Source organism: Aquarana catesbeiana, linkage group LG10 (assembly GCF_042186555.1).
Source record: "Aquarana catesbeiana isolate 2022-GZ linkage group LG10, ASM4218655v1, whole genome shotgun sequence".
NCBI lineage: Eukaryota > Metazoa > Chordata > Amphibia > Anura > Ranidae > Aquarana > Aquarana catesbeiana.
In genome coordinates, this window is record NC_133333.1 from 78,992,343 (window position 1) to 79,017,341 (window position 24,999).

General features: G+C 43.6%; 1 protein-coding gene across 5 annotated transcripts in view; it reads right to left on the bottom strand.

Annotated features, from left to right (window-relative positions):
- The window catches only part of PRPF31 (pre-mRNA processing factor 31), a 190,007-nt gene that overhangs the window by 72,791 nt on the left and 92,217 nt on the right, over positions 1 to 24,999 (bottom strand). For all 5 annotated transcript variants that reach the window (XM_073602307.1, XM_073602310.1, XM_073602308.1 and 2 more), the window contains 2 exons: positions 12,013 to 12,119; positions 11,759 to 11,928 (listed from right to left, as the gene is read on the bottom strand). In XM_073602307.1, coding sequence (XP_073458408.1) covers positions 11,759 to 11,928; positions 12,013 to 12,119 — 277 coding nt within the window. The remainder of the gene's footprint in view (positions 1 to 11,758; positions 11,929 to 12,012; positions 12,120 to 24,999) is intronic.

A 24,999-nucleotide genomic window follows, 5' to 3' on the forward strand; every position in this document is an offset into this window, starting at 1 on the left:
AAAAAAGAAAAAAGTAGCCAAGGTTTTTTTTCTACTGAACAGCAGGGGAACACATTACTTCTATGCTATAAACAGATTTTGCAATGAAATTAAGAAAAATGTGTAGCCAGCAGTGTCTAGCACTCCATCCGCTGGCTGCAGAAGATAACCAAAAGGTGTTCAACTGCAACTTTTTTTTTTTTGGTAAAAAAAAAAAAAAAAAAAAAAAAAAAAAAAAAGAGAAAAAAAATTCAAGAAAAAAAAAAAAAACAAACACTTACCAGTAACCTGTCTTTCAGGACAGCACCTGAGAGATAGTGACTCCTCCCACCGGACCACGGGAAACATCTTCTTCCTCCAGATCTTTAAAGGGAGGCACCTCCCTACCACACCTCAGTTGTAGAAGACAACCTCCGCCCCTGACTGGAACTAGGGCTGCAACTAACGGTTATTTTCATAATCGATTAGTTGGCCGATTATTGTTTTGATTAATCGGTTAATAACACTAAAATAAAGTGTGGTGTTTAATTTAGTTAATTTGTAAAGTTTAAAAAAAGGCAATTTATTCCTAAATATCTTTATACGCAGGGGTAAAAATAAATAACCAACTATATGGTTAGGGAGTAAAATCTTTAATCCTCTCTGAGAATAACAGAAAGAAGAGATATACTCTATATACTATTAGAGGTTGAATCTGGACTCTAATATTACATGCTTTTCTGCAGCTTCTCCATTGAAGTATATTGAACCAAAAAAGCACCGTTTTGCATTGAAAAAGGTCCTTGACCCTTTCCAAATACACAGCAGCTGAAAAAAGCATAGATGTGAACGTTAAATGAACTGTAGTGCATTTCTGCAAAAAGCACCAAAAAACACATGGGTGGGAACCAGGCCTAAGACATTTAGTAACATAATGGAGTTAAAAAAAAAAATAAAAAATTCGTTTTTTTACTGTGCAACAGTGAAAGTAATATTTACAGTAGAGATTATTTGCTCTTTTTGTACTATATAGGGCTAATTTTAGCTTTTTAACCCCATTATGTTACTTGCCGATTAATCGATTATGAAAATAGTAATCAATTTATTTCATAATCGATTAGTTGTTGATTAATCGATTAGTTGTTTCAGCCCTAACTGGAACACATAAGCACATACGTTAGTCAACAGCATAGTGCATCAAACTAATAGGGCGGGTCATTGCTGTCCTGAAAGACTTATGGAAAACAAGTTACTGGCAAGTTTACCTTTAATTTTCCCAAGGCGTCTTTCAGGACAGCACCTGAGAGGATAACAGAGACTTACCCCTTAGGGCAGGACAATAGCCTGCAGGACCTTCCTGCCAAATGCCTGATCGCTGGCAGATGTGAGGTCCAGCCTGTAATGTCGCACAAAAGGTGCAGAAATTTGACCATGTTGCCGCCTTGCAAATTTGTTCAGGGGTGGCACCAGCTCTTTCTGCCCAAGTGGCTGCAAGCGCTCTGGTTGAATGTGCACGAATTCCCTCTGGAGGAGACAACCCTGCATGTGAGTATGCTTCCAGGATGGATAACTTCAGCCATCTGGCGAATGATCCTTTAGAAGCCTGGCAAACTTTCTTGTTGCCCGAAAAAAGGACAAACGAGACGTCTAAAGTCCTTTTGACATCCAACATATGAAAAAAGGTCTCCTTCTCCCTCGATGGGTTAGCACAGAAGGTTGGGAGCACAATGTCTTGTGAGTGATTATATATTGAAGCTACCTTTGGTAAGAAATTTGGGTCTGTCCTAAAAAAATAACTATCCGGAAACCGTGGCAGGTAAGGTTCCCTGACAGAGCATGTAGCTCACTGATCCTGCGTGCTGAAGTAATGGTGATCAGGAACACAGCTTTAAGAGTAAGACATTTGAATGACGCTTCTTCAAGAGGTTCAAATGGACTCCTTGCTAGGGATTGCAGGACTACCGACAAATTCGACTTAGGGAAATTCTTAACCGGTGCTGGCCTTGATCTTGCAAGAGCTCTAAAATAAAACCTTTTCCCGTTGGATTTTCCTTAATACCAGTGGGGTTAACTGGAACGGGGGGGGGGGGGGGGGGGTAAGCGTAGCAAAGGTGAAATATTCATGGATGCGCCAGAGCGTCTATCCCTAGCGATCTGTCACAATTGCTTAAGGAAAAGAACTGAGGAACCTGTGCATTTTCCTTTGGAGGCAAACAGGTCCATCTCTGGATGTCCCCACATACTGGCAATCATTGCGAAGACCTCCAGATTCAGAGAACACTCTGCTTCCTGAATGGGGTACCTGCTCAGGAAATTCGCCACTCTGTTCAGGGTCCCGTTTAGGTGGATTGCTGACAGGAACAGCAAATGCTTCTCTGCCCACAGAAATATTTCCGTTGCCAGTGCTTGTATGGACCTGCTCCTTGTGCCCCCCTGTCTGTTTAGATAAGCCACAGCTGTAGCGCTGTCCGTTAACACTTGAGCGTGGTGAAACCGGAGATCTTGTGCGAATACTACTAGAGATAAAGTGATCGCCTTCAGTTCTCTCCAATTTGAGGACCTTGTCGCCTCCTTCTTGGACCAACTTCCTTGAGCAAAGTTTCTCTAAGTGGGCCCCTCACCCCCAAGAGCTAGTGTCTGTTGCCAGTCTTCTTTCGACTGGAAAGGCCTAATCTAGACTCCTTGACAGTATCTCCTGACTCTTCCACCACCATAGTGACGTCTTTACCTGGGTTGGAATCTTCAGCAGTGATCCCATTACCTCAGGAGAAAAGATTGTAGACACCTGAAGTGCAGTCTTGCCCACTGAATAGCCGGCATTGTTGAGGTCAGTACCCTTAATGCAGACATAACGAGAAGGCAAGTTATTGGTTGGTTGGTCTGCAGCTTGTCTTTTATCCGGCGGGAGAAAAATCTTCTGTTCTATGGAGTTGATTTGACAGCCCAGAAAGCAAACCTCCTGCGACAGGTTTAGGGAGGATTTCTGAAGGTTTAGAATCCATCCTAGAGATTCCAGATGGTTGCATGCTTTGGCTAAGTTGTCCTGCAACCTTTCCATTGAGGGGGGCGAATAGTAGGTTGTCAAAATAGGGAATTACTGCGATTACCTGAAGACGAATCGGGGCTAGAGCTTCCGCCATCACCTTGGTGAAAGGCAAGGCCTTGAACTGCAGATGATGAATCACGCCTTCCATCTTTACCGCCAACCTGAGATACTTCTGGGACTGAAGTGAGATTGGGATAAATCTATTAACACCATGTAACAATCTGGGGTCAGCAGGTTTCTGAAAAAAAAATTGCAGTTGACCCGTTTCACAAGCGTGTAGCTTACTTGTTCACAACATCGATAGTGCTCACAAAAACAGGCATTTAAAGTATCACCTTAATTGAGCTACACCCAAGAAAAACATTTGTTTCAGGTAGCACCACTGACAATAAAGAATATATTCAAGCAAGATTTTGGATTTCCAGTGTGCGACTATTTTTTGTTCGTTATCTGAGGATGGTGGTGAGCCGAGGTCTGCACCTGGTATCTATCTTTGCACCCAAAGTTAGCCTAGAAGCAGTGTGTCTTTTCCTGATTCTCCATTTGAACTTTCTGTACTTGACAGATGTGTTCAGAGGTTTTAGAATCAAATCGGAATTTCCCTGTTGGCTTTCCTACCAAGAAAATGTGAGGATAAAAACCGTGTTGCTGCTCTTCTGGTGGCACTTGGATCACTACATCCTGCTGCATCAGTTCCCTTAATGAGGGCTTCATGGCCAGGGCTTTTACTGGATCCTTTGGGGTATTCGTCACAAGAAATATTGTGTAGCCCTGAGAAAGAGTGGTCAGTATAAAACTGATTTGATGTTATGCCTGACCACTGCGGAAAGAAATTTTTCATCTTTCCGCCTACCCGCAGGGTCGGGTCATTGTGATTTTTCGGCTTGCGTAGGATGAAAAAAGGATTCCGCCTTTGCCTTTGACTTTTTGTGTGGACCAATTCTTCCTCCTCCCTGGGACTTCTTGTCCTGCTCCTGAGCCCTTTGAGGTTGAAAAAAAGCACTTTGGGGATTATTTCTTTCTCTTTACTGGGAAGCAGTGTTAATTTTGGCAGCAAATTTCGATTTAGTTTTAGTCTTAGGACTAAAATGTCATTTTAGTCTTTTGCAATTGTTTTTTAATCGGATTTAGTCGACTAAATCTCCAGTACATTTTAGTCGACTAAAACTCATTTTAGTCCTCTAAAATCTAATGTGTGTAATTAATTGTAATGCATTAGTTAACATTTCTCTACAATTTCCAAACTCGTTATATACTGCTGGAGTGAAAAATCTAATATGTTATTATTTATGGTATTGAGGTATGAACATGCACTACAGACCAGTGTTAATGTTGAAGTCAATTTTCAATTTAGTTTTAATCTTAGTCTTTTGACTAAAATGGCATTTTAGTTTTAGTCGTATTATAGTCATCTCAGTTTTAGTCGTATTTTAGTCAACTAAAATAATATTCATTTAGTCGACTAAAATGTTTTAGTCATTTTAGTCGATGAAATTAACACTTCCGGGAAGGACTGTTTAAAATGGTATCTAGATCAAGGCCAAAGAGAAGGTCACCCGAAAAAGGAATCCCACAGAGTTTACTCTTTGATGCCGCATCACCTGGCCAAGTCTTCAGCCATAATGCTCTCCTTGACAAATTTGTTAAGGCTGCTGATCTAGCCGACGTTCTAATTGCTTCGGTTGAAGCATCCGCTACTTAGGCTACCGTAGAGGACAAGGTAGAAAGGGAATATAAAATCTCCTGTTTGGGTGAATCCGCTACCATATGAGCTTCAAGCTAGTTAACCCAATACTACAGGTTCCTGGCTACCCATGGGAGTGAACTCCTTTTTTTCTTCACTTAGGCCAAGGTAACATGTATGGCTCTAAGAAGCCCATAAACTTCTTCCAGGGATAGCTTAAACTTGGAGCGGGCCACTTCAGCCCCTTCACCCTCCTCCTCTTCAGACTCGTCAACAGAAGGGGTGGGGGGGTTGTTTTTCCCTGGTAGAAGGACCCTCAGACAGAGTCTCTAACACCGGGACAGGAAATGAACCCTGGGAAGACTGATGTGGGGGCTGACTAGCAGCTGGACTAACTAATGAGTCACGATATGTCTGAATTGTGGCATATAGTTCCTTCTTTACTGAGGCAACCAAGTCATCAAACGGAAGCAGAGTCCTCTTTGACTAAAGAAGCAATGCAAGTACTGCATAGGGCTTTTTTCCGATTTCCTCCCATCCCGGTCAGAGCTTTTGGCCTGAGAGAAAAAAAAACAAAAAAACAAAAAAAAACAAACACAACAAGGTGCACTAGGGATAAAACACAGCCTCCTCTGCCAAGAAAGGCCATGGGGGGGGAAAAAAAAAAAAAAGAGACCGGGAACCCCAGGTAAAGGAAATGGGCAGCCTTAATCCACTGCCCCTGCCCTGAGCCTTGCTGGTGCCTGTCCCCACCGCTGCAGACGCTGTGTCTTCCATAGCAGGTGTGCTGCGCTCCACTCGTGGCTTCACACGTCGTTTCTGGACTCCCATAGTGCCACTACACTGGACCGGAAATAGGCGCCAGCTTGTGCCCTGCCTCCGCCGCCGGAAATGACGTCGGGTGCTGACCCAATATTAGGAAGTGTCACTTCCGGCGGGGTCGAGAATTCCTCTCAGCCAACGCATAATGGCGGCGGTGCACGCGCAGCCGTCGCTCCCAGGACACTGGAGCGGGTCACCGGATCTTCTGCGGCTCTCCCCGAGCACCTAGGGGGTAAGAGGGGCCTGAACCTACCACTGCCAAAACCTTGGTAAGACGGGAGGGCTGAAGGTCTCTAAAAAAAGAGGAAAAAAAGTACTAGTTACTTACCGGTAACTGTCTTTCTGGGAAATCTTCCAGGACGGCACACCTGAGAGATGAGAGGCTCCTCCCCACAGGAAACACAATCAATCAACAGCTGTTTTAAGTCCACACCCTTCCCCCTGATCCTCAGTTTGTAGAGAAGTAACTCCTGAACCTGGTTCACAAGGGAAATCATTCCTCATAGGTACTCACCTTCTAGTGTTCTAAAATTTTCCCTCCTCCAACGGGTGGGAAGTAGGCCTGCCGTCCTGGAAGATTTCCCAGAAAGACAGTTACCGGTAAGTAACTAGTACTTTTCTCAAGTCATCTTCCAGGACGGCACACCTGAGAGGATAATCAAGTACCTCAGGCCTACCTTAGGGTGGGACCACTGCAAGACTCTTGGCGAACCTCGGTTCTGCAGTAAGCTTTACCTTTACTCCATATGCTTGATGAAGGTATCTTAGCTGGATCATGCGGCTGATCTGCCGGTCTACTCCACATGTGTCCCTGCCTTCCTGAATCCTTCAACCATTGCACCATTAATAACTTGTTCAGTGGTATACCTGGCCAGTAAGGAACTCTTTGTTCTACCAGGTCACCCTCTTTGCTGTATTCACCCCTACTAATGTACCACAACCGGGTATGTAGGGAGAGGCTGGCAACCTACTGTTGTGATAACCACAGTGTCTCTGCTATAAGAGGAAGCTGTGGCTGGTGGTTTTTAGCAGTAGCTTCTGGGCTATTTTGTTATGGAGACCCCCAGGTCCTGCACTGCACCACTCAGTAAATACAGGTGGAAGGGGAAAAAATGCCTTACCTACCTCTTTTCCCATCTGAGGTGGTTTAGGCACACTCGCTCCTCTGCACCACTTGTCCACCATACAGCATCTCTGATGTAGGAGGGAGCTGTGGCTGGTGTCTTTAGCAAAAGCTTCTGGGCTATTTGAATCCAGACCCCTGGGGAGATTATCTCAAATGCCCAGAAACCATCTGGCTGGGATTGGGGATTTTTGACTCACCGTTGTCGTCTTCCCCTTTTTCCACAGCCACCGGGCTTGCTTTTCCATCCTTATGGTCCACACGCAAGGAGGATAGCCGCCAAAGTGCCCCCCCCACAACTGCTGTCCCTTTAGGGAGCTGCAAGGTTAGGCTGTGTCCTGCTCTGTCCAGTCAGTATATACACATGGGGGGGGGCCAATGCCGTACGTTCCTCATTCCCATGAGGTGGTTTAGGCAGACATTCACCATAGTAAACTGGTGCCTCCTCGAAAGGAGGATGTGGGCGCCTGCTCCTGCTGACTCTCAGCCTTCCCTTCTGGGTAAGAACGCGGGTCGTTCAGGCGGTGCCCTCCCCAGCAGCCCACGCGAGCTACCAGGGACCCAGGAGTCAGGGGATACGATCCCCCTGGAAAGAACCGACGGCCAGCACCCCCGTCTGAAAGGACTTCCGGACAGGTAAGGGGGGGGGGAGCAGGATAAAGGCCCCTGAAGTTCTGGGGACACCACTGTACCCAGGGGCCTTCAGCTCTCAGGGGGGCTTTCCCAGTTTCTGCTGCCCCCCCTGAGGAAAGGATAGGGGAACCCCCCGGGAAGGATAAATATATCCCGCCAGACCCAGAGGCTTCCCAGGCATTTGGTCCGGCTCCCAGGGGGAGACCACCAGCCCCAGGCTTCAGTCATTTGGAAAAAAACAAACAGTTTCGCCGTGTAGGGAGAAACACAATCAAAAACTGAGGATCAGGGGGAAGGGTGTGGACTTAAAACAGCTGTTGATTGATTGTGTTTCCTGTGGGGAGGAGCCTCTCATCTCTCAGGTGTGCCGTCCTGGAAGATGACTTGAGAAAAATAGGAGACCTTGTCTCTCAGGAGCACCTAATAGATCTTGGCTCCCCTCCAAAAGATGTTCCCTCCAGGCCGGAGGAAACAAAAACTGAGGTGTGGTAGGGAGGAGCCTCCCTTTAAAGATCTGGAGGAAGAAGATGTTGCCTGTGGTCCGGTGGGAGGAGTCACCATCTCTCAAGTGCTGTCCTGAAAGACACCTTGGGAAAAGTTTTTGATAATAAAGTATGTAGAAAACAGAAAAAGGGGTGTGCTTAATTAAAAAGAAATTGCATAGGTAATTGCAAAGAAAATGGATTGATAGCCACTAAACCTTCTGCCCCACCTTCAGCAGAAGAAGTTAAAACTTTCTCCTTACGCTCTTCTGAGGAAAGAGCTAAGAGAGATTGGTATGAATATGAATGTACATTCAACCAGTGACAACAGTGGGAGACAGCCATTATTGGCTTCCCCATGACAGAGGAAAAAGAAATAGTTTCCCACTCTTTAGTTTATATTGCTCCTATATTTCTAGAAGAGTGGTCGTTCTTATTTAAAAGCTAAAATTAATGGACAAAGGTGAAAACGGTATTGGACATAGGAGCTCAGATTAGTGTCACTGGTTTGAAATTACCTGTTTTATCGGATGCAGCAATTTGTACAATTGTTGGATTTAATGGAACAGGTGATTCTCAAGCTAAAATGTGTAAAAATGTTTCTTTTGAAATCCCAGGTCATTTGCAAACTGAAAGAGACATGTGGTTCTGTAAGGGATCTGAAATCTCATCGGGACCGATATTTTGTATCAAAGAGAGTGTATTATTGATTTAGGCAATGGAGTGATTTAGAAAGGTTCAGCTAATCGTAAGCCTGTGGTAATTGATCCATCCGATTATTCAGAAGTGGCAAGCATCTGTTTGACAGAAGCAGTTGACATTGATTACAAATGGCCTGATACAGGAGAGAATTTGAAGTTAAAACAAGTGGTACAGTCACACAAAAAACTTTGGAGTCAGAAAAAGAACGAGGTTGGTCTATTTAAAAGGTACTGAAGTTAACACTGAGGGCAAGGATCATCCATTTGTGAAGCCATACAAATTACCACCAGATTCTGATGAACCTGTCTCAATGATCATTCAAGAATTTTTGGAACAGGGTATCATCAGAAAAGCAAATTCTGTGACAATTAATCCTTTATAGGTTGTGGCTAAACGAGATGACCCTAGAGCATACAGACTATTGATTGACCCAAGAATGCTACACAAATACATACCATGTTCGCCTATTGTAGCGGAAACACCAGATATCATGTCGCAATTAAACGCTAACGCAAAAGTGTTTTCTGTACTAGACATTGCAAACGGATTTTTCAGCATTCCTTTGGCCAAAAGCTGTCAATATAAAATTTTCATTTATCTACAAAAATGTCCAATACGTTTTTAATAGACTTCCGCAAGGCTATCACAGTTAGCCATGTATATTTCATCAGGCGTTGGCAAATGTTTTATCAAGGTTCTCTAGACCTGATTGTTTAAATCAGTATGTAGAGGACATACTTCTTTCAAGTGAAAATGAGGAGGAGCATTTGACTCTTCTGGCAGAATTGTTGACACTTCTGCAAGAAGAAGGTCTCAAGCTGAATACACACAAAGTTCAGCTCATAAAAAGAGAGGTAACATTTGTAGGAATTTAGGATTGGTCCAGGGAAGAAGCAGCCTTTACAGCAGGGATCCTCAAACTACAGCCCTCCAGCTATTGCAGAACTACACTTCCCATGAGGCATTGTAAAACTGACATTCACAGACATGACTAGGCATGATGGGAATTGAAGTTCATGAACAACTGGAGGGCCGTAGTTTGAAGACCCCTGCTTTACAGGAACATATAGAGGCTATTGCATCTTTACCTGTACCAACAACATTCAAAGCATTGAGACAATTTTGGGAATTGGTACATTTTCCCAGAGATTTTATCGAGTCATTGGCAGAGAAGGCGAAACCGCTATATGACTTGTTAAAACATACAGAGGATAATGAATTTGGTCCCTGGACAGAAGTCCAGCAAAAATGTTGAAAAATGATTTGCAGTCAGCCCCTGCATTAGTGACAGTGGATAAACAGGTACCATTTGCTTTGCAAGTGCATGCTTCAGAAATTGCCATCTCAGCTGTTTTGCTACAGAAACAGGGAGAAGATTGGAGAATTCTTGGGTATTTTTTGCATTTAATTACGCCAATAGAAAGGGGATTTGTCGAATGTGTGGGTGTACATTATGCGGTAAAAGCAACAGAGCATACTGTAGGATTTAACAAAATCATTTTACAAACCCCACATAGTACCTAGAAGTTCCATTTGAGAAAAATGTTCCTGGAGTCTCCAACCAAAGATTTTCTCAATGCTTGTTGGCTCTATCACCTAAACAAATACAGGTTGAACACAATGCCAAGTATATCCTTCCTCAGTTCATAGAATACAATGAGCTAGAACATGAATGTTTGTGTGAAGTCCACTAAACACTCTCCTCTCTTTCGTAGAGAGGCAGAGAAAATTGATGAACCTGTATTTGTTGATGGTTCGAGATACTGTATATCAGGCAATTACTACAGTGGGTATTCAATTTGGTATCCAAAGCGTAATCTTGCCATACAACACAAGTTGCCAAGACATTTTTCAGCTCAACGAGCAGAACCTGAAGCAGTAAAAACAGTACTGACAATTGACAAGGAAGAGAATAGTGGCTCACTAGTGATTTATAGTGATAGCTCATGTTTGTTCTGATTATTTACCCATTTGGAAACGTAGAGGTTTTGTAGATTCATCCAATAAGACTCTTGTGCAGAAAGAGACACTAGAATCAGTTTTTGAACTTGCAGAGGGTAATCCCCTTGCATATGCTATTGTAAAAATTCCATCACGTAAAAAAAGATAACAGTGAGTCATCTGTAGGCAATAGAACAGCAGACACATTAGCAAAGGAAGCAGCTTTGCATGGAGAATTAGTGATTCAACCTGAAACGGTTTCAATTAATGTTGTGAAGAAAACAGACACACAGATTCCTTCTTTTGCAGAGGAACAAAGGAGGGACACGTCCCTTTTTTATTCTTCTCCGGGTGACATAAGATCTTCCTTTGTTTGTGAAAATGGGATCTTGTGTCATGAAATGGGTTCACCAAAACCACTGACCATCATATCTGCTTATATCTGCTTATAATGGGCCAGCACCTGACTTACCACATCCTAAGTTTTTAAATGCCCCCAGGGACAACACAGAACTATTTTGTCCACTTTGGTTAGGTCCAGCACCCCTCTTCAATGAGAAAGGGAGTTGGGAGGAAGGGGGGACCCTGGGGTACCCTGCAAACAGACTGCTGCCTTGGACCTGTAGAGCACCTGGCGGCAACACCACACACAGAGAACTCAGGTGTGTCGCCTATACTGCCGGGCCCAGTGCAGTCGCAAAATTACAGGCTAGCCCCACTCCTGTCTTCCTATGGGATCTGGTTACAGTCCCTGCAGAACGAAACTGGGAAAACCAACACCCTCTGCCACAGTTACTACAAACTGCACCAGTTAGTAGTAAGTCTTGATAGGGATTGGCAGAATAAAGTGAATTCTTATATCTTCTCTCCCACAGAGACGAATAAACTGAAGACACTAATGCCCCGTACACACGATCAGACTTTCCACCAACAAAACCGTGGATTTTTGTTTGAAGGTTGTTGGCTCAAACTTTTCTTGCATACACACGGTCACACAAATGTTGGCCAACAATTCCGAACGTGACGTACAAGACATACGACGAGCCGAGAAAAAGGAAGTTCAATAGCCAGTGAGGCTCCTTCTGCTTGATTCCAAACATGCATGAACTTTTGTGCGACGGTCTTGTGTACACACAGAGTGGTTGCTCATATATAAAATGAATGCTTCTAGAACCTCAGAGCTGTTATTGCACTTCCTTTGTGTTCTGCATTTCAACATACAAGTACCAGGTTGTAACCACAGAGATTTTATAATTGTGCGATCTTTGAGTGGTAAATATAAACAAACATAGTACTCAAAGATGTTTATATATCCCTATGAACTTTAACAGCATTCAACAGATATCCAATTTGGGCCTGTAACTTACCCATAATTTTGGCAGCAGTAGAGGCTCCAACGATAACAGATAGATTGGGAGCAATGAAGGACATACGAGACTCTACATACTCATAAATTCTATGTTTAGACTGGTTCAGCTCTAATGCCATGTTGCATGCCTCTTCTATATGCTCCAATTCTTCTTCTGTCAGTTGCTGGCTATATGACACAAACAGATTGCAAGAAGTTTTAAACAAAACAGAAAATATGAACAATGTAAAAAGTGAAATCACATTGAATTACCCCTGTGTGGTGGAGGCGGTCACACTAACAACCATTATAGTGGCATTGGTCAATATTTGCTGAAGGTTCTCATTATTCTTGCATTTAGCCAAACAGTTTCCCAGTTCCTGCAATTCAAAACATTTTAAAGACTTAACTATTTGAGGAGCAGCTTCTTATCACATATTACAAAACAAAAAACTTCAGACATGAATGCCCTATGCATCAAAGCAGAATTAGTTCCCTCAAAGCTATTTCATTTATTTATTTTTTTAGACTTTAACCCTTTTGCTGCCAGGCCCTGTGCTCCATTTTGTACACTTAGATGACAGGCCATTTTTTTTTCCACTATTGCTTTTTTATTTTTCACTTCTAGCTTTCAAAGTTTGTAAAAGACCCCCCCAAACCATATATTTTCTGAAAGCATGTGATCAGTAGACTAAAAAGGTGCTACTGATTTCTAAGGTCCAACGATATTTGCGCAAATGTTTACCAAAACAATATTATTGCAAAAAAGCTAGTAAAATCATGATTAGCAGATAAATACACAGCAAATTTTACAAAATTCCTACTAAATTGCATAACCTGTATTGAGGTAATAACAAATATTTGTACATTTTAAATTGCGCCTTTTTGAGAAATAGTGAAAATTGGACGTACGCAAAAGTTTCTTAGAAAATCTGGGAGGTTTTCCTTTTTCACTTACAGCTTTCATAATTTGTAAAAGACCCCCAAACCATACATTTTCTGAAAGCACATGGCCAGTAGAATAAAAAGAAGGTGCTACTGCTTAAGGCAGCGCGAAATTTGCGCAAATGTTTATCAACACAATATTTTTGCTGAAAATACACTAAAATCATTAATAGTGCACATAAACACAACATAACTTACAAAATTCCTGACAAATTGCTACTAAAGCATCATTCACATGTGGCACACTAAAGTGTACCCCCATAGGGGGCCATGTTTACCCGCACAGGAGTTCCACGCATTCCCATTTATGTCAACTGGGATGCAAAGGCTGCACAGGCATAGCTGCTGTTCCCACTCTGACATGCGTGTGGGTATACCATCCCAAACGCAGACAGCGCGAGCTCAGGGACATGCATGAGGACCTACATGGATGTAAAATTGGGAGCAATGGCCCTGTTCGTGCAGTTGCTACATCCCAAATGATATCAATGGGATCCCATTCCCCATCCATCTAGCAGATTGGATCGGATGGCATCTGATGGAACATAGGTTGGAGGTTTTTTCAACCTCACCTACTATATAACCTATGTAACTGGACAGGCGGTCCATTTCCATCCGACCGCCCCATAGAGAACAGCGGGCTGTGTCCGTGTCAGCTCTGCATCAGCAGAGCTGACACGGACCCGTCATCTGCCTTCTCAGCGGGGGATCAGCAGACAGGTCCCCCGCTGAGCAGGCGGATCTGCTTGACAGAATCCGCTCCATGTGAAAGGGATCTTACCAGGAGCAATTAGGGGCGCCGGACTCAAACGTTTGTACAAGTTTTTTTTCCCAAGCCACATGATTAGAACCCGAGATAGGAAAGGAGAGTGCGGGGTAGTTTTAGGTGGAAGGGAGCGGCGGGGGGTGGAGAGGCTGGGGACAGGGAAGTGGCGGCATGGGTGGGGGGAGGGGTCACATTCAGGGTTAATCACTCTGACCAGCGGGTTGTAATCCGCTGAGAGAGTTATAGAACTGTTCAGCAGAGTCTGCTGAACAATTCTGATATAAGCTTATGGTCATTGAAGTGACCATAAGCTTATAGGAGAGGGAGAATGAAGTGCCAGCGGGCACTTCTGTAGGTCCGTACGGACCTGGCAGTGAAAGGGTTAAAGCCAAAGTCATATACCACATACATGATGGAATTGATTTACTAAAACTGGAGAGTGCAAAATCTGGTTCAGCTCTGCAAAGAAACCAATCCGCTTCCAATTTTTCATATTTTTTTTTGTCAAAGCTTAACTGAACAAACTAAAGGTAGAATACCGCCGAGCAGCCATCCTGCAGCACTGGACACATCCCACACTGCAGTACTGGATGGCCACAAGCTCAATCATGTGTGTTTTTATACCATTTTTTTTTATTGTTTATACAGCAGTTGGTCAATAAAGCTTTTTGGAATTTATGCTGCTTGGTCCTGAATAGAACTTTCTTTCTGGGTCTCCTTTAGCCCTGCTTTTTGTACTGGATCCCACGCTGCAGGATGGCTCTGAGGGTCAGGGACCACTGCTGCAAGCAGAGAACACACAACAAGCAGGCATATCCAACTGATGAGCCTTATATCTTACCCAGCTCAGTGAGTGTTTTTATACAGTAGTGTACAGTAGAGCTGCATGATTCTGGCTAAAATGAGAATCACAATATTTTTTGCTTAGAATAAAGATAATGATTCTCTCATGATTCTCGCGGCGTAACATCTTTCACATTATACAAAAAAATTGGGCTAACTTTACAGTTTTTTTTTTGTTTTTTTTTAAAGTGTATTTTTTCCCCCAAAAAATTGAGGAGTTTGAAAGACCACTGCGCAAATACAGTGTGACAGAAAATATTGCAACAACCATTTTATTTTCTAGGATCTCTGCTAAAAATATATATATATATATATATATATATATATATATATATATATATATATATATATATATATATATATATAAATAAAATGTTTGGGGGTTCTAATTTTCTAGCAAAAAGATACTGATTTTAACTTGTAAGCACCAAGTGTCAAAAAGGTTTAGTCTTTCAAGAGGAACTGCAGTCTGCTCACATAATTTGTAATAAAACATCTTTGCCATTCTGAAGCTAAACTCCAACCACTTTGCATATTTTATATATACTGTGATTCTGTACTTGCCAAATATGCTGCAGAAATCTCCCTCCACTAAGTCTGGCTGCATCCATTTTAACTGTGGGCAGCTGAAGCTACTGCCTGTTCACTTCCTGGATTCACACACACACACACACACACACACACACACACACACACACACACACACACACACACACACACACACACTGCCAGCTCTCATTGGCCCTCGTATGACTCATCCCCCACCTCCCTTCCTGGCAAACTCTCCACCAGGGCGAGAGAGAGCTGTGCATGGATGTCATAAGCCTAGGCTAATGACCAGACAAGAAATGGGAAGTGGGCTGTATAAGATGTTTACTGGCAAAATCCAAAAACAACAAGGGCAGAAGATTTAATAGATGGAAAGATGAAATTACCGAAGGTCCCCTTAAGTGGTTAAATTGACCTCATTTACAGAGTTCATTCCTTTGATCTAAAACAGTGGTCCCCAAACTGCGCCCCAGGGCCGGATGCAGCCCTTTGCTGTCCTTTATTAGGCCCTTGAAGCACTATTCCTCCTACTGATACGAGACACTATTTTGCCAACTGACATTAACTATGGGACATCATTTCTCCTACTGACAACAATGGGGCACTATTCCTCCCATTGATACTAATGATGGGGTACAATGCCGCCCAATGACACCAATAATGGGGCCCTATTCATCCCACTGACACCAACGATCGGGCACTATTCCTCTCCCTAATACCAAATGTGGCAATGTTTACTCCCACTGATGCCTGAAAAATTTCCACTCCCGCTGGCCACAGTCCGGCCCCCGTGAAGTCTGTGACAATAAACTGGCCCTTTGTTTAGAAAGTTTGGAGACCCCTGATCTAAAAAGAACTAAAAGGTTACAATGTTTTTTGTTTTTTTTGACAGCGGTTGGCTTGAGCACACAACTCTCTGCACTGAATCGAGGAAATGCTTTAAGATCAGGAGGAGGGGTAGAATCGCAATCTTAATTCTTTAACAATTAATGGTGCAGCTCTAGTGTACAGTGCCCATTTAATTAGAATAAATTGGTAAAAATTGGCTGGCTGCTACACTTTCTCTTTTTCTCTTCTTGTTCACTTCTAGATGCACTCCACGTTTTTTGTCTTCACCCTGCAATGATGCCTCTGAAAAACAAATCTGATGCAAGTGCTGGTGATGCAGCAAAGAAAAGAAAAACGATCACCATGGAAAATAAAATAGAAATAATAAAGATCAGATAAAGGTGAAACTCCATCAGTCATTGGCAGAGCATTTGGCTACGATCGCAACAATTTTAAAAGATAAAGAAAAATGTGCATAGATTGCACTGGATAAATCCCCTTGGACTTTTAAGGCAGAAACTTGTAATAACAGTAAACTATATTTAAACGGCAGTAATGCCACTTATTGATACAAAGCGTAAACGAGCTGGCACAGATAGCCCTACAATGATAAAAAAAGAAAAAAAAAAAGCACATAAATTGGAGAGTAATTATACACAGTGGAATTACAAAATAAGATCAAACCCATTAGATACAAGTATCTCCATATGCTGCCAGAGTCATACTGTGGTCAGTCCATATAGGTTTCTTGGATCGCCCAACATGTTTCGGAATTTGCTACTGTATATTCCTTCTTCAGGGGAGTTTTAAATTCTGGGTGACTGTCTTTCTGAAATATAGATATAGTTGCTAATAATAACGTTGCAACACATGTAATCAAAGCCATTAAAATCATGTACCAATTACCAATATGTACATAGCTGGTTGAATACTTGCATAAAAAGCAGTGTGCAACACAAATACAGGACAAGCAAATGGATCGGCAGATAATTTCAATATGGCTGAGATGAACTACCACAGACCAGGTTTAAAAAAAAAAAAAAAAAGGAGTACGCATCCAGCACGGATCATACAACATGCATCCACAAGAAATCGCCCCATGGACTACACCAGCAGTCAGATAATGTCTGAAACCAGAGAAAGATGGAGTAAATATGGTAAAGCTTTAGAACTAGATAAATGTATAGCACAGGCAGGGGACATAGGCAAAGCAAAGTCTCCCTGTCAAAGAACCACTGAGGGAGCCAATCCTCAAGTTGGAGGGGTGCTGGACGTTTGGCGCTAGAGCTGCAGGGTTAATCGGCAAGAATCGTTATCGCGTTTTTTTCCCCGTTGCGATCTTGATAAAAGTGTTTCACGTTTTTTGTTATGCAAAGAACTCTCTGCTCTTCTGAAGCCACAGCCTTCAAAAGAAAGGAAGAAAAAATCCGGGCAGTCTGCCAAGAATCACAACATGTTGAACCAAGTCTAAACATTGTAACAATTTGTCAATGGAATAGACTTTGTGCGTAAATGAATTAAGTTTATCCACTTAAACACTAAACCTTTTTCTGACATTTGTTAGTTTCAAGTTAAATTTTTTTTTTTTTTTTTTGCTAGAAAATTACTTAGAACCCCCAAACATTATATATATCTTTTTAGTAGAGACCGTAGAGAATAAAATGGTGGTTGTTGCAATATTTTGTCACACTGTATTTGCGCAGCGGTCTTTCAAATGCAAATTTTTTGGAAAAAATTACTTTAATTAAAAAAAAAAAACAACAAAAAAAAAAAAAAACAAAAAAAAAACCAAACAAACAAAAAAAAACCTAAACCAGTAAAGTCAGCCCATTTTTTTGTATAATGTGAAAGATTTTATGTTGCGAGAATCGTGATTTTTTTTTTTGCTTAGAATAAAAAGATAAGGATTCTCATTTTGGCCAGAATCATGCAGCTCTATGTGGCGCCAAACGCCGCTAATTAAGCAGCTAGAGCCAAACCTAGAACGATTCTCTGAGGCAGCGGCGTGCGAAGTAGCCCCGCCCCTAAAGGCAGGATGGCATCACGTGTCGGCAGTATACAACTTAGGAGTGACGACACTAAATACGCTACACAAACAGATTAAATAGATTTTAAATAAGCATTGGCACTTACTCACTATGGACTCAGCCCTTGCTCCTTTTGTATCCGAAATGCCGGCTGTTGCCTACAGGGAGGCCCCCTCTGTGGGCGACAGATTAACATCGAGTTCAAGCTTACCAGAGGGGATGCATGCATCCTCCTAACCATACGCAAATGAGATCCAGCTCTACCAATTGGCCGACATATGGCTCTCGTCCATGCAGACTCCATTCCTAAGGTGTACTTTCTAGCATTGTATCGCATGCACCCAAACCAAAAAGGGGAGGCGATCTCAAACGTTTATTACAACGTGAACTCTCCCAGGATTCACATCAGGTGGATGTGAACTCCACTTGTAATCTGTGATTGGTATATATTCAACATTCCCTCATATCCAATATATATATATATATATATATATATATATATATATATATATATATATATATATATATATATATATACACACATATACACACACACACACACATACATATATATACACACACACACATATACACATACACACACACCTTTCTTGTTTTTCCTCTTTTTTTGTTTGTTTTGTCTGCCGTATCCAAGTCTCGTTTTATGTGTTCCAGTTTGTGTGCTATGGTATCCTGGTGATGTGATCTTTTCTATTTGCTGCCGTGCCTGCATTGTTCATAGTGTGCCTCCTGCGTGGTTATTACATGCACCACCAGCGGGGTAGGCTCTATCCATGTTGGGCTGATGGGCCTGCTGATGGTAACTGCATCTGGCTGTCCCCCTGGCCTAGTATGGGCAGGAGCTCCTCTGTACTCCCACCGCACCGTTTATTACTGCTGCTGTGGGGTCTCCTTCTGCCGGCGATACGCCGACACCGTGCCTTTATGGGCGGTACTGCACCACGTGCCCCTGCCTCGGGGAATCATTCTAGGTTTGGCTCCGGCTGCTTTATTAGTGGCGTTTGGCGCTAAACATCCAGCACATCTCCCACTTGAGGATTGGCTCCCTCAGTGGTTACACACACACACACACACACACACACACACACTGTGGCCACTCCAGAACCTTCACTTTATATTGCTGTAGCCAATGACAGGTCGACTTGGCCTTGTGTTTTGGATCGTTGTCATGTTGGAATGTCCAAGTACGCTTCATGCGTAGCTTTCTGGCTGTTCCTCCAGTATTTTGATAACATACTGTATTCATCTTGCCATCAATTTAACCAAATTTCCTGTGCCTTTGTAGCTCACACATCCCCAAAACATCAGCGATCCAGCTCCGTGTTTCACAGTAGGAATGGTGTACCTTTCATCATAGGCCTTGTTGACTCCTCTCCAAATGTAGTGTTTATGGTTGTGGCCAAAAAGCTCACCTTTGGTCACATCACTCCAAGTGACTTTGTGCCAGAAGGTTTTAGGCTCGTCTCTGTGCTGTTTGGTGTATTGTAACCTGGATACTTTGAGGCATTTGTGTAGTAATGGCTTTCTTCTGGCGACTCAACCGCAGCCCATCTTTCTTCAAGTGCCTCCTTATTGTGCATCTTGAAAACAGCCCCAATTTTCCTGGCAGTTGTGGCTGAAATTTTAGTTGGTCTACCTGACCGTGGTTTGGTTTTAACAGAACCCCTCATCTTCCACTTCTTGATTAGAGTTTGAACACTGCCGATTGGCAATCTTTTTATATCCTTTTTCTGTTTTATACAGTTCAACTACCTTTTCCCACAGATCCTTTGACAATTCTTTTGCTTTCTCCATGGCTCAGAATCCAGAAACATCAGTGCAGCACTGGATGAACGATGCAAGGATCTGTCAGGAGTCCAGAAACTCATTGACCTTTTATACACACACACACTAAATTACAAGCAAACAGGTCACAGGTGAGGATGGTTACCTTTAATAGCCATTCAAACCCCTTTGAATTGTGTGCATTTTATCAGGCCCAAATCACCAGGGTATGTAAACTTTTGATCAGGGTCACTTTGGTAGTTTGTTGCCATTATGATTTAAAAAGAGTAAACACGGTTGATAATAAATGGCTTCAGCCAAACACTAACCGTGAGTGAAAGAAATGTTTTTGTGTTGTTATTCATATTCTCTAAAAAATGGCCAAGAAATCATAAATTCTTCCAGGGTACGTAAACTTATGAGCACAACTGTATATGGCTCCAATCATGCGGCATGTCAGTCTCAGTTTGAGCATTGCCAATATGGACACACATACACACCAGGCCATTTAAAAGGTAAAATGTTCTTTGACAGGGAGACTTTGCTTTGTCTAAGTCCCCTGCCTGTGCTATACATTTATCTAGCGCTAAACCTTTACCATATTTACTCCATTGCACCATCTTTTTCTGGTTTCAGATACTGTTATCTGACTGCTGGTGTAGTCCATGGGGCGATTCTTGTGCATGCATGTTGTATGATCCGTGCTGGATGCGTACCCTTTTTACCTGGTTGGTCTGTGTAGATCATCTCAGCCATACTGAAAATATCAACCGATCCATTTGCTTGTCCTAGATTTATGCGTTGCACACTGCTTTTTATGCAAGTATTCAACCAGCTGGGGCATGTCCAAGATGGCCACCTGAACGGTTGCATATTCTTGAGCTCTGCTGGCAAGCATTTATTTTATCCTCCTTCTGGGCTTTTCTATCACCCGTGACTAGGGGAATCCACTCTGATGAGACGCCGCTCTTCTAGAAAAGCAGCTGGCAGGGGAAAAAGGCTCAGATTCCCGCTGCTTGAGGAGATACACACTCCCTCTCCTCCCGCCCGCGTGGAGGCCCATGCCATGAGGAAGTTTAACATGGCATCGCAGACGGAGCCGGACGCCTCTCCTCACCCAAGCTTGGTTGCCAACATGTCGGCGATTGCCCTGTGCCAGTCCACACCCACTGCGAAAATTGAAGCGGTGCAGCTTGACATGGGCATCATGCGGCAGGATGTAGACAAGCTCCGTTCCCGTGTTACAGAGACGGAGCAGCATGTAAGCCACACAGAGGACACCATCACTGAACATTCCTCTACTCTCCACATGTTGCATACTAAAGGGAAAGCCCTGGAATATAAAGTGGACGATGCAGAAAACCGCAACAGAAGAAAACCTCCGCATTGTGGGGCTGGCTGAGGGAGTGGAGGGTACTAACTCCACGGTCTTTGTGGAGGATCTGCTGCATACCCTGTTGCCAAATGCTCACTTTTCTCCCTAATATACGGTTGAGAGAGCACACTGAATTCCACCCAGGCCTGGGCCCTCCAGGGGCTCCCCCACGTACCCTCACCCTACGGTTACTAAACTTCCGGGATAGGGATGAAGTGCTCCGTGCCGCTAGAGTTCAGGGAGATGTCCGTTACCAAAACAGCAAAATTGCTAATTTTCCCGGACTACTCCATTGAGACACAGAAGCTCAGGAAATCCTTTGACCAGGTGAAGGCAGTGTTCTGTACAGCGTCCTGTTCGCCTCTACGTCTTGGACCGGCAGACGTGCAGGGGTTCGTTTCTTCACCTCCCCACGTAAAGTCTCGGCCTGGATGGATACCCTGCCACCCCATCGCTAATCGGCAGGAAGGAGACATAGCCTGCCTCCTACTTATTCTTCTGGATCCCTGATCATTTTGGTATGTGGGGACCCCCCCCCCGTCATCCTTTTTCAGTACATTGTTATCTAGCACGGTTGTGCCTGTGCAAAACTTGTTTTTCAACCGTTTCATTTTGTGCCCCTGTTTGCAGGTGTCTGTTTCTGCATAAGGATGTTCTTTATCCCCTCCTTGGGAAGACTATATTCTTGGTTACTAATGGCTAGACGTTCCTGCACTGATCCTACTACTTGATACAGACTTCTACATGGTCTTGCCCAGGAGAAAAAAAAAAATACTGCTACTGCAAGTGTATTCTTGTGCCATTTGCCAGCATCTCCACTGTACTGTGGGTGCTTTTCTACACTAGCCGATCCACCTGGCTCACATCCCTCTAGGTTAACCTTTACTGACTAGTTGTTTGGGGTTCATGCTCTCCATGATTGGGATGGAGTTGCGGGGTGGGTTTGTTTGCTCCTTAAGGGTTGGGGTGGTTTGGGAGCAGTGTTAAGTTTTGTTTTAAATGCTTTTTTCTTTTGATATGTTTGGTGCTTTATGGTCTCTTATGACCCGGGCTTTGGGGTGCTCCATTACTTAAAGTGGGGTTCCACCCACAAAAACAAAACTACCTGAAAAATTGTAAAAAAAAAAAAAAAAAAAAAAAAACACACACACCACAAAAAAAATTTGAATATTTTTTTTTTTTTCTTACCTCTAAATGCCTGTTGCTAGGTGGTCCCTCGTAGTCTGCCTCTTCCTTTGCCTGGGATGGTGACATCACTTCCCCCCCAGGCACAGGAAGGGCTCGGCTCTGCTCCCTCCCTCCTGTCAATCATCTAGGACCCATTACAGGTCCCAGGTGATTGAGCGGCCAATCACAGCGCGCGGCGCCGCTCGCGCATGCGCAGTGGGTGCCAGGCTGTGAAGCCACAACCCGGCGCCCACAGTTGAAATGCTGGCGCCGACGAGCGGAGGGGGGGGGGGACGAGCGGGTATTTGTAGCTGCTGACTTTTAATTTTTTTTTTTTTTTTTTAATGGAGCCCCTGGGTTTAACTCCTCTTTAACACAATCTGTGCTGAACTGTGTATTTGGTGTTGTGTCTACCGTCCGGACCCTTTTCCCCGCCGATATGGTTTTATGCCACTGTACTCCTACCTTTGTTCTATGCTTATAACCTCTCATGTCTCAAATTACCGTGATTTCATGGAATGTCCGTGGCCTCAAGTTGCCTCAACTTGGCAGTGAAACGGTCCCTTGTGTTTAAAATTCCTTCAGAAGTATAAATCACATGTCTGCATTTTGCAAGAGACCCACCTCCAGGGCTCCAAAATTAATGGTCTACGGCGACCCTGGGTTGGTGCACATTATCATGCCACCTACTTCAACTATGCCAGGGATGTAAGTAATTTAATCTGTAGAACACTGCCTTTTAGAGTACCAGAGGAGCGTACTGACCCGGATGGGAAATAGATTACATGACAATATTGAAAAAAAAATGTAGTTGTGGTGGAACAGTACTTGCCCCAGCCCACCCCCCAGCGTCAGTCGCCATACTGAATGCTATTATGCCGATGATCTTAGGTTTTGATACCCCAGAATTTTTTTGGATGGGCGATTTTAAAATGGTTCATTGCCCGGATCTGGATACACTGCAGAAGGGGGGGCACACCTCTGCGTTGGCGCAGTGGGCATCCATTTTTGCTTACTGGATGTATGGCGCCATTTACATCCGGACGCCAGGGAGTTTACTTGTCACTCTGCTTCAGTCAAATCCCTTTCATGGATAAGACTTGGCATATGCCTCAGCTACTGCTCTTCGCTGGGTTGTGGATGCAAGTATACTCCCAAGGGGTGTGTCGGATCATGCCCCACTCAGCCTAACCCTCTCACCCAATTCTGGCTCTAGGTTGTGGAGTCTGTCTAGGTTCTAGGCAACAGATGATCAATTGCAGGAACCCATCACGGAGTCCCTGTGCAATTATTGGACTACGAATGGGCACACCGAGTCTCCTACTGTGAGATGGGATTCTATTTAAAGGCATGGGTCAGGGGTGCATACATGTCTAGAATTGCAATACGCCAGAGAAAGGCGTCCTGCTCTTTAGTTTCTGGAGACCGAGGCAAATGGGTTGGAGGCGGAGTATATCTCCTCCCCGACAACGTTCCCTTCTTCGGGTGGAAAACACTAAAAAGAAAGCTCGGTTTTTCTCTCAACAAAAGGTCTTTGAGTATGGGGATAAAAACGGATGCTTATTGGTGTGGCTGGCAAAAAGCCATAGACCCACAACTCACAGTGCCAATATATTGGGGGGGGGGGAGGCCAAGTCATAGTGGCTCAGGATCTTATAAATGAGCGCGGTCATGCTACACTGTACCCAAACTAAAATTTTTAGCATTTTATTCCCACAAATATAGCTTTCTTTTGGTGGCATTTGATCACCTTTGTGGTTTTTATATTTTTTGCTAAACGAATAAAAAAAGACAGAAAATTTTGAAAAAAAAAAAAGTTTTTCTTTGTTATAAAATTTTGTAAATAAGTAAGTGTTTTCCTTCAGTGATGAGCTGCACTGATGGGCATTGATAAGGCAGCACTGATAAGGCGGCACCGATGAGTCGGCACTGATAGGCTGCACTGAAAGGCAGCATTAATGGGCACTGATAGATTTAACTGATATGCATCACTGGTGGCACTGGCAGGAGTTTTTCTTTGGCACCGATTGGAGGCTGCCTGGTGGTCTAGAGGTGGCATACCTGGTGGTCATGTGGGGTGGCCATCCTGGTGGTCCTGGACGGATATCCTAGGGGGGGGGGGGGGGGGGGGGGGCTGCGCTGATAAACAGTCAGGAGAGCAGCCGATCGGCTCTCCTCTACTGGTGTGTCAGACGTGAGTGAGGAAAAGCCGATCAACGGCTCTTCTTGTTTACATCGTGATCAGCCATGATTGGACACAGCTGATCATGTGTGTAAAGATTCTCTGTTAGAGACTTTACCCAGATCGGAGTTGCGGTGTGTCAGACTGACACGCCACAACAACGATCGCCACGATACGCGCCCCTGGGGGCGCACAGTGGCTTGATATCCTGAAAGATGTCATATGACGTCTGGTCAGGATATCGCAACCACTTTGCCGACGTCATTTTGTTATATGGCGGGCAGCAAGTGGTTAAGGAGCTTTACAAAAATATAAATATTCACAATATATTCAAAAATGTATCAAAAATGCTAGAAAGCCACTCCCATATTAAAAACACAAAACTGGCTGGAAGGTATAATACGAGGTGACATCAGGTATTCTTTGCTTAGGTGATAGACTGTGAAGGTCTTACCACCTCCGGACACCATGGATGAGCCTCCGTGTTTCCTTCCGATCCTGATTTCGCCAGCATTTCATCACTTCCGACTTTGTCACATGTGGTGGCTACGTGGCGCGGCAACCCCGTTTATGTATCCTTTTCTTTAGAGGTTAACACTATCGCTACCACTCAGGTACTAATCCTTTGCAGAGTGTCCGTAATGAACTGCATAGGTTCCTCTGCAGCCAAATTGCCCAACTGTGCAGTTAACCTCTAAATTGCCAATGTTGTTTTTACCTCCTATCTCACCCCAACTGGTTGAATACATATACCCCACTAGTATTATAACTCTGCATCCAGCTGGCTAAAATC